General features: G+C 40.1%; 1 protein-coding gene across 3 annotated transcripts in view; it reads right to left on the bottom strand.

The window, feature by feature from the left end:
* The window catches only part of LOC139960192 (uncharacterized), a 37,410-nt gene extending 32,471 nt beyond the window's left edge, over positions 1–4,939 (bottom strand). For 2 of the 3 annotated variants that reach the window (XM_071958372.1, XM_071958371.1), the window contains exons 1-2: positions 4,281–4,939; positions 1,142–1,267 (exon numbers count right to left, since the gene is read on the bottom strand). In XM_071958372.1, the coding sequence (XP_071814473.1) occupies positions 1,142–1,267; positions 4,281–4,712 (558 nt within the window). In that variant the 5' untranslated portion in view covers positions 4,713–4,939. The remainder of the gene's footprint in view (positions 1–1,141; positions 1,268–4,280) is intronic. The other variant, XM_071958373.1, reaches the window with a different exon arrangement.
* Positions 4,940–10,477: the final 5,538 nt, after the last annotated feature.

Consider the following 10,477-nt stretch of genomic DNA (forward strand, 5'->3'; position numbering starts at 1 on the left):
TTGATCAACTCAGAAAACCTTCCTTTCAGCTCAAGTATAGCAAAATTAGTTAAGCTTCACAGCCTTCACTCAAACTCTTAGGTGCTGCTTCAAATGCATGACATGAGTGCTAGTACATCAAATATGTCATTTGCAAAACATCCCATACTCTTGGTATCACATGAGTGCTAGTAACCCTAGTACATCAAAGATGTCAATTTTTAAACATCAGATACTCATGGTTTCATGAGGCAAATACTGACCGAACCTGCATTTGACAGTTAAACAGTATTCTCAGGTATTCACATGCAGAGAATTATAATTCTGTATCTTGATTAGATGGAAATATGATGAGTGCTTTCATATATATACTGTATGGTAAAGCAGATTCTGCTATTTAAGCAGAAACTCTTTTCTCATGTGTTCACATGCAGAGAATTGTAATTCTATATCTTGATTAGATGGAAATATCATGAGTGCTTTATATATTGTAAATGGCTAAGTAGATTCTGCTTAACAGAATTTCTTTTTCAGCTGCTCACATGCAGAGAATTATAATGCTATATCTAGGGACTAATTAAGTATTCAAATTTTGTGTAGTCGTTTCAAAAGTTCTAAATTTTGTCTCCTATGAAATACTATAGAGCTACTGTGTAAAAAACCTGCTATGGATCTTTGCATAGCAATTTGCATAGCAATTTGACCATTTTGCATAACATTTTGCGCTGCGATACCGTATTCCCTGTAGATCTGCATTTGATGGAAATTATATCGAGTGCTATGATGGCCAAATGCAGATTCAGGAATAAAATAGAAATGCTGCACTTTGGAAGTAGCCGACCGGAACAAGGGTAAATGACTTTAACTCCTAAGCCGCATTAGTATTCAAGTATTCCAAGACAAATCACTCTTTTATAAATTGTACTCTACATGAATAATTTTTTCATTACAGAGAAAACATCTTCTTTTTGCAAGCTTCCCACACATTTATGCAGTTTTTCGACAAAAAAAAAAAAAAATGCTATTTAAAACACAATTGTCACAAAATTTTGCCAAATTCATTGAATACGGAATCGAAATGTGATCCTCATTTATTATTTACATTTCTGGCAGAATTTCAAATTTTTGATTGTTACCATGACAACAGGTTCACTGAACTTACCGAATTCATTTGCTCCTGTAAATTGGATATCTCACTGTTGAATTTCTCCATTTGCTGTTTCATACCATCGACATCCTTCTTCAAATCCTGAAATTCACCCATTAGATGTTCCACCATGCTCATGAGCTGTGAAATTAAAACAAAACAAGCCACCCATTGAAGTCAGCTCATCAAGAAGAGAAATTAGCAATTCCCTCGGAACATTTGTGCAATCAAGTCTGATTCGGAGAGGTGTGAATTCCAATTATTCAACACAAACTTTGGAATGTAGTCATTTAAGATGAGGAAATTATAAATAACTGCTGTTATCTATACAGATATGTTAATGATGCTTCTTCACTGCTGGAAATACAACTATGGGAACAAGTCTTGCTAGAATTGTAATAACACGGTTTTAAGTGTATTAATAGATAGCTAATGTTCTTCGTCAGCGGTCAAAGGTAGGTGACTTGGAAGTCGAGGAAAGCAGCAAATGTTGTTAAAATCTATCTTCTTGAATAACATTCTATGAATAATATTTGGAACCAAGCTCATCCACAACTTGTAATATATTATATTTAATATACGTACAAGAAGAAGCACAGAGAACATGCTTATCTTCACAGGGCAAGTTTTTGAGGATTTCTTTCTGGTTATCCCTATGACAACCGTGCCTTACTTTTTGGTTTTCCAAAGAGCACATTTGGTGGCCCCCAAAACTGTAGCAAAATAACAATGACTACACTGTAGGAGAGATGTGTAGGTTTGGTGAATAGAACACCAGCTTTACGGGTGATACCGACTTACAATTTTTACCTTATTTGGGAGTATTTTTGGTTACATATTGTAATCTGAATTTGATGTTAACTACTAGTTATCCGTCCGTATGAAAAGCATCTGCCTCCACAGTTTACAAATTTACGTTTTATATGACAATGTTTCAAATACTGTTGGTGGTACAGTAGCAAATAGCTCATTTTGGATTGTATGATGTCATCTCTGATGAGAAAAACGTGGAAAAGTTTTTTGGATAAAGAAAATTCCACAATAATCTAGCTGTTTAGGGCTCAAACACACAACAAGCTACTGAAGATTTTATCCATAAAAAATGCCACTACCTGTATATTTATCAATCCAGTGAATTGTATGATGAAAACAATTACACTCACATAAAACTTTTTCTCACAGTTGAGAGTGTTTCGATTAAATATAGAAACTGTATTCTAACTGAATATTATTACAATTTGTGATATGGCTGTTAATATGGGCGACATTAAAGAAGACACTTGACTAGAGGCCAAAGCCAGGAGTATATTAATGAAATGATTTCTTTGCTACTAGCTTAGCACCATGACCTGTGACACAGTAGACCACAACCGAAATTGCACATGTTGAAATGAATAAAGGATAAATAGTACACTGGGTCGATTCGTTGACTTGCACAGGCATCATCAATTGAAACAGCACTTGCAGTTTGCAATCTCTTGTAATCGACACCTTCTGTTCCAACAGTATTCAATTGCAGGAAAGAAATCTATATATTTAGGCCAGTAATGAAAGGTTTCTGAAAGGATATAGTTTAGCGGATAGCCTTTCTCTATTCAACTTTGAAACAAACAAGTAAGGTATTATATACAGTAGTGTAAACAAGTATATTGACCAGGATTTGACCAGGCATCCATAATCAGGTTTTATATGTTGGTCTTTATGGTCAAGTTACGGCTGACCAAAGTTTCCTTTCTTTAGGTGCTGTAATGTGATGATAAATTGAGGTATAGAGGAGGATACTGAACCGAGGATAGAGGATGTAGTAGAGGTTAAATGCAAGCAACTTGCATTATCATATAAGATGTAATGGGTTTTAAAACAATATGTAGTGTTCTCTATAAATTGCTTATAGTTTTCAAAAGTATTTCGGAAAATTTCTGACTCCAAATTATTCCCAGACACTGGATTACATGTCTAATAGAGGAGCAATGCAAGTGTGATACTAAAAATCGGTTTCAGTTGTTTTCCGCATACGTTACTCTCCGCTGATTACTTTCCGCTGAAAAAATTCTTCTGCGGAAAACACCTTTTTTTCACCTTCCTGTATACTATATTTTTCGCATATTTTAGGATACCAAATTCAGGCAGGATGATTAAAATAACATGAGAAAGTATCAAAGAACGTCGATAAAGGATGGTTAGACTGAGTTCATGTCAGAAAAGTTAAGCTGCTTATAATACAGAGGAGGCTTGGGGGTGTGTAATTAGGGATTATTAAAGAAGTATGTGGTGGTTGGCCGATAAAAGGGCAAAGGAACACCCGCGTTATGAAGGATTGACTATCTAATAAAGTATTAAAACTGCGGTCCGCGTAATGATAGTTTAAAAAAAAAGTTGTAAAAGGCGGTATCTTTGATTTTCGCTGGAAATGGCTGTATAAGTAAAGGCTGTTTCAATAGTCGAACACGCATTTTGCACCACCTTTCTTACGAGTTACATCTAAAATCATGGCCGATTTATCCTGTTACAGTTAAATCCTATCTTCTCCACCTTCCTAAATCATTCCATGTGCCTAATCAATTCAGTAAGTTATTCTGTCCCTCCAAAAAAAAAACGTTACTTTCCGCTGAAAAAAACGTTGTTTTCCGCTGACAAATTTGTTTGCGGAAAACACCGTTTTGTTTCAGCGGAAAGTAACGTGTGCGGAAAACAAAGGTACCCCTAAAAATCTTGTTGCAGTTTGAAAAACAGTGACCACTATTTAACTTACTAGCATATTTTGGAGCAATACTGATGAAGGCCACCACAATTGATTATGGTGAACTTTGCTGAAAATTGCAAAGCACTCTCTTCAGGGATCTGAACAAGACAAGGCAATGAAGTGCTAATTTAGATAATTCAGGGCCATTAAACCAGGAGGGGTGAGGGCCTAACCATCCAATAATGTTCACAGAAATGATATAAAACCAGGCATGGTGTCGCCATTGGTAGCAATTTAACACAGCCAAATATGAAACATAGCAACATGTATATCTAGGTCCTATGTAGATGAATGTGAGTATGCTAGCCTAAAAGGCTTAAACGAAGAAGAATGCTATATAAGACCTAGTGCTATTTCTCATACTGGCTTAATTTTGATTCAGTTACAACTTTTATACGGTGTTAGGCTCACCTTTGAAATACCTTCTTCGTTGGTTTGAGCCTTCTTTTGTACTTGCATCAGTTGCCACATCTCAGAAACCGGTGCCTGACTGTCTGTACTATCATGAGACCTAACCCGGTGCATTAAGTTTTCATTGGATGGCAGTTGGTTGAGTGAATCCAACTTCGTTTCCAACTGGGAAACTTTCTTTTCAAGTTCCAAAACTTCGCTCGAACTAGTTGTCGAATGAACTCTTGAAAGCCTGTCACTGACCTCGCCATCTTTTCCTGCCAAAATTTCTATTTTCTCTGATTCTTTCAGTTGCGCTTTTACATCGCCTAACTTCAAGGTATCTACGATAGTAAGCAATAACGTTCGCAGACCACGGTAGTTGACAACTTCCGGGGTTCCAAGGGATAAATCCACCAAATCATGGAGAGATAACTCGCCTCCGACAGTCATTTTCACAGCCCGATAGTCTTTACAAAGTTTAAGGTACCGAAAAAAGTTTCTCCCGATTTATATATTATTCACCGGCTTCCATTTCAGTAAAGTTAACTGTTTCAGTTAATGGAAAACAATAGGCCCGACAGGGGAGATACTCTTCACGTTTAGTGCAGTTACAAGTAGTGTTGAAAAGCCATAAGGTACGGTAGAGAGCAAAATCCCCAAGGAGTGTTTACCTTGGTGACCAACATATTGGCATGCACACTGTTTGCACTGAATGTATGCATTGTGTTATAACAGAGTGAGTAACGCACATGGATGGGCTAGTGATTACGTCACTCATTCAGATACATCACGGTTGCTATGTGGAATAAGCCCCGCCCACACCCTGCTCTACCTGCTCTCTGTTTAGCTTCGCGTTACTGCATTCTAAAGACAGTGGTTCCGGACGTTCGTGAAAACAATGCACAACGCAAACAATAGGAACCATTCAATGATTTTAACTAACAAAGGAATTTTGGGTAAAGAATGCTCGAGTTCAACCTGTTATGTTTTTGCACACATAATCTAAGCAGGTATGCTGTATTGGCCCCAAATTTGCTAGATATTCAAATATGGTCATATTTGGTCAAATATTTACACTGCAAATAATTACAACCTTCGAGGAAATTTGATATTGACATTCAGTCATCTTGTGTGTTCCTGAAAAATGTCTGAGACAATTTGGAGAGTAAACACCTCCAGGAAAGTACTTTTGAAAACTTCTAGCTATTAACGCGTGCTATAATTTGGGGCCGATACTGACTACCTAGTCACAACGAATAGTTGTCAAAGGGATGTTTACTAGTAGGGGGAACCCCTTTCACCTGACGACGTCATCCACATGTACAGTTTTAGCGAAACCGGGTTACAATTTGCTCCCAAATTGTGGTTTGATGTAAATCGCACTTAAGGGTTCTTGTTCAAAAGGAAAGATAAAAGCGAGGAAAACGATTACATTATTATGTTGAAACACTGCGAATGTATAAACACTTTGACATGACTACATTTCCATGCAAAAGTGTACCTAATGGGCAGTGGCGTCACCAGACTTTTCAGTCTGGGGGCACAGGGGGGCACCAGCATTTGATGGGGGGGGGCACTTAGTTGGATACGGATCGCCGTCCTGGGGGAGGGGTCTAAGGAGAGGGGGTGCCCCCTCCCCTATTGAAAATTTTCGCATACGGAGGATGGGCTAGACAGGGGCGTATCCAGGATTTTCTAACCCGGGGGGCGCGAATTACTATCTAAGCGGAGTGCCACCATCGGTTGGCGCGCAGCGTACAAGAAAATTTCTGGTTTTGATACCCTCCAGATCACCGGAAACGGCACTTCTCGGGCTTGAAAATGACCAACCAGATATACACTTTTGACCGAGAACCAAAGTGTATCCCAATAGTTTGTTTTCCATCCATAACCTTTTTGAAGATTTTCACCAGTCACACATCATGTTCGACCTCATCGCATCTCCTGTGGATCATTGCTTTTGTAGGTGATTCTACGTCGCGGCCCACAATGCCCGACAGCCCCACTTTTCAAGGTTTTCAGCCCATTATTTGTTCAGAATTTGAAAATTCACATTTCTCGTGAATAAACTCACTTCAAAACATACCCATAATGTTGCAAAAATGTCATCTATGGACAACCAATATAGAAAAACCTCCTCCAACCCCTAACAGACCGGTCAAAATTATACAAGTAGAGGGAAGTATGATGAAGAATGTTGGTCTGGGAATTTTCGAAAATTCAGACACAGTTAATTTATTGGTGTACAATATTAATCCCTCTTGTAACGGCTATTATAAACTTGGTTTAAGGAAATGGAAAAAAACAGATATTTTCGGAACCGAACACTACACACATAGGCGTAGGAGGCGGGGGGAGGGGGGGGGGGCTCTTACTGAGAGAAGACCTAAATTGCAATGATGTAGCTAAAGGAAATGAATAGTTTACAAAATATCTCCATGATAATTAAAATAAAGTTCTAAGCCATTCGCCATTACTAATGTAAAAGAGAATTTGACATAATTGTACCTCCATGCTTTATCTCAATCTACATAAGACATTTCGTTGTTTACATCAGCATCCCGCGGTTTACTGCGCTATTTCCACGGACCGTACGGTACACGTTTGCATGCGATGTAATAACCGATGCTTGCTTATATGATATTGACATCAACACGTTGAACGCGCGCGGAGCGCGTGAAAAATTTAGCTTTTATATTTCGGGCAAGTCGTTACAGCCCCCCAAATCAATGATTGGGTTCCTATGACTACACACATCGACAGTTTTGAGGCAGTTCATCTTGGAACCGCCATTTTCACTGATATCATGTGACATCTGCTGTTTGCTTTACAAATTCGAACAGGCGCGTAGCGAATAATTTGCCAAGGGAGGGGCGAAGTCTGGAGGCAAACTATCAAAACATATTGCGCCGGCTTGGGTTGGCGCGAAGCGTACAACAAAATTTTGGCCGAAAATGCCTCCCAGATCTCTGAAAATGACACATCCCAAGCCTTGCCAGTTGCATCTAAGCATTTTCTATTTTGAAATTACTAGCGATATCATAAAAAAAAATATGCTCGGGGGGGGGGGGGGGGCTGTCGCTCCCTTCCCGAAATGCGTCATGTTCCCCGACGACTCGGTCGAGTTCGAGACCATCCACATTTAGTGGTTTCATAGCACAATTTATTGTTTAAGGCGTCCATACACACACACGCGTTTTGATAGACCAAACATAGTATATATATAGATACATTAGTGAGAGAAGAAAAATGGAAACGTCAAAAATGAAGTTGTCGGTGTAAGGGGTAGGGTGAGGCGCAAGCCCCTTCCGAAATCCTCGATCCGTCACTGGCTACCCGGCTCTGTGTATATAATAGGGATCAGCGCTGTAATGATGTCACTGTTCCTCTTTCTCTTCCCTTTCTCTCTCTCCTTCTTCATTTTCTTTTCCCTTCCTTCCTCTCCCTCCTCTTTTCCCCCCTCTTTTCCCCCCTCTTTTTCCCCTTTTTTCTTCTCTTTTTTTCCTCTCCTCTTTTTCTTACCCGGGGGCGCGCGCCCCCAACTTCCCCCCTGGATACGCGCCTGCTAGATGCAAAATGGTGCCACATTTGATGCTAACTTCGATCTGAAGATATCTCCAGAAATTGCTATTTTTAGGTAATGATTTTAACAACGCGCAGAATTTTGCAGAGGATATGAACCACATGCTGTCGATATTATGCCTAACCCTATCAATAGAACCTACATTTGTTGAATTAATGTGTGCATGACCCCCGACTCCTTTCTTGTCCTTCTCGTTTTCTCCCATTATCTATTAAGATGTAACAGGTTCCAGCATCGTTATTTGGCTCCTATCAGGGATCTCACCATGCAATCGAAAGTTTGATCACACATCGAGTATGGCGGCGAAGCGAAGCAGACGTGTATAGCCGCTGGTATGGCGTGAGCACTGACACATTCAATGTAAATATCGACACCTGATGTGATGGCGCGGGTTACGACTTCGATACCCGACGGTCAAGGATAAACTTTTTCATTTTTTCGCAGCTCATTTGAAGAAAATACGAATTACTGTGCTTCTTTGTCCTTATGAAAAACCAACTCAGGTGATGGGAGTTGAATATAACAAAATATATATGTTTTTTTACCAACCCAAATCTCAGATGGGGGGGCACTAGGTTTTCCAGGGGGGCACGTGCCCCCTGGCCCCCCTGGCCCCCCTTGGCGACGCCACTGCTAATGGGTACATTTGGCTAACTGCCAAAAACAATTATAGATCTGGGGTTAATACAATTGTCTCCGTTTCTAGAAAGTTGGGACGGCCGTGATAGATGAAAAGACCCGTCGCTGCGGTGTGACTCATAAATGTTTCACAGGTTAACTTGATACAAATCTTACAGATCTTGCAGTATACTAAAGTTAGCCTTTACCGGGACTCGGATGTGGGATATACAGTACCAGACAGCAACACTGCAGTGTGGTTTCGATGATGCTACATGAATAATCTTGAATGTGACACACTATGCTGTAAGGTATAGCCAGGATGAACTACATACATCAATCTATGTAGTACAGCAAAATGCATTGAGATATGACAAACAATATTCACATTGTCAGCTGATAACCGAGATGGAAACTTTTCTTGTATTCACCATACAGATTGATCTCTATACCAAAGACAACAGGCTTCTCTTCTCAATGTGGTACAGTTACAAGCCGTACATTAGGCAGGCGCCGGGCAATTTTTTCCCCCCAGGTCCCCAAGATTTTGCGTCTGGTTTGCCTCTAAATCATCTAACTAGGCGACAGTTAATTTTCGTAAATGGAGCCACGTCCTTAGCTCAACGTTACTACATTCAAATCTGTTTTCATTAGTTTTCATTCGGCACTGAATCTCGACAACTGCAAAATATGACCAAAATACCAATGATTCACAATAATATCATGCATTCCAGTCATGGGCGTCAACAGGTGGGGGACGGGGGGACATGTCCCCCCCACTTTCAAAAGTGGAGGGGATATCATATCATTTGTCCCCCCCCCCCACTTTTCAGAGCAGTTATTAAAAAAATCACATGCATATGCGCGATTTTCTATCACAATTGCTGAGCTGATTCAAGTAGAATCTAACTAAAGAATCATTATCAATAAATTGCACTGGAAATTAGAACAGTGCTTGGCCCTTTATCCCCCTTCCTCCGATATTCACCCTCCCCGCTTCGTCCGAGACCTCTGATAAAAGTTTGTGCGATGTTTGAACGATGTTTTAGAGTGTTTTGTGGAAGCACCCCTTCTCGCCAGAAATGGAATTCCCCTTGCCCTACACTGTGAATCAGAGAAAACGACGCATTTCAACTTGAAAACAAGTCGAAGACCCCACCAGGAAGGTAATATCATATATTTTAGGCCCTACAGACAGTATTCTGCCTGTATGCAGGGTATTATATGATACCAAACTACCGAAAATATTTCGTTTGAGATGGACGCTGTGTAATTTGTTTCCCTTGGTGTCAGAACGGCATCTTTCTACCAGTACTTTCTGTCGGAATTTAGTTTTGTGAGACAAAATTTCTCCTCACAGATCTGGTTCTGATGTAACTAAAAACGACTCAGGAAGGCCGTCTCCTGCGATCTAGGGGGTCTTATGTACCCAAAATTTTCTGGTACGCTACGCGCCAACCAATGGTGGCGCTCCGCTTAGATAGTATAGTGTCCCCCCCACTTTCTGAAACCTGCTGACGCCCATGATTCCAGTAGCAACGTTGAATGTACCAACAGCACAACGTTCATTACACAGTTTGGTGTTCAGGGCATATTTGCAGCCATGTACACGGCAACTCCAAAAGTTACAGACATGATCCTTAACTAATTGCCAAATGCCTCTCCTACTCATATGAGGCGTAACACACATTTAACAGGCTGTTCGGTGGAAGGTTTCCACAATTTGACCCCTGGTGACTCCAAATGACCTGTGACCTCCACCAAAAACAATAGGCTTCTTGAACTTATGAACATGTCACAACTACATCCTAAATATGAGATTGGTCCAAGTTCCCTCTTGAGATGTTGTGTTTACATTTTCACAATTTGACCACTGGAGAACCCAAATGACCTTTGACCTCTACCAAAAACAATAGACTTCTTCTACTCAATGTGGTACTCCTACACACCAAATATGAGATTGGTCCAAGTTTTCCTTCTTTAGATATCGTGTTTACAAGCAAGGCGTCATACA

This window comes from Apostichopus japonicus, chromosome 19 (assembly GCF_037975245.1).
Source record: "Apostichopus japonicus isolate 1M-3 chromosome 19, ASM3797524v1, whole genome shotgun sequence".
NCBI classification, from domain to species: Eukaryota; Metazoa; Echinodermata; class Holothuroidea; order Aspidochirotida; family Stichopodidae; genus Apostichopus; species Apostichopus japonicus.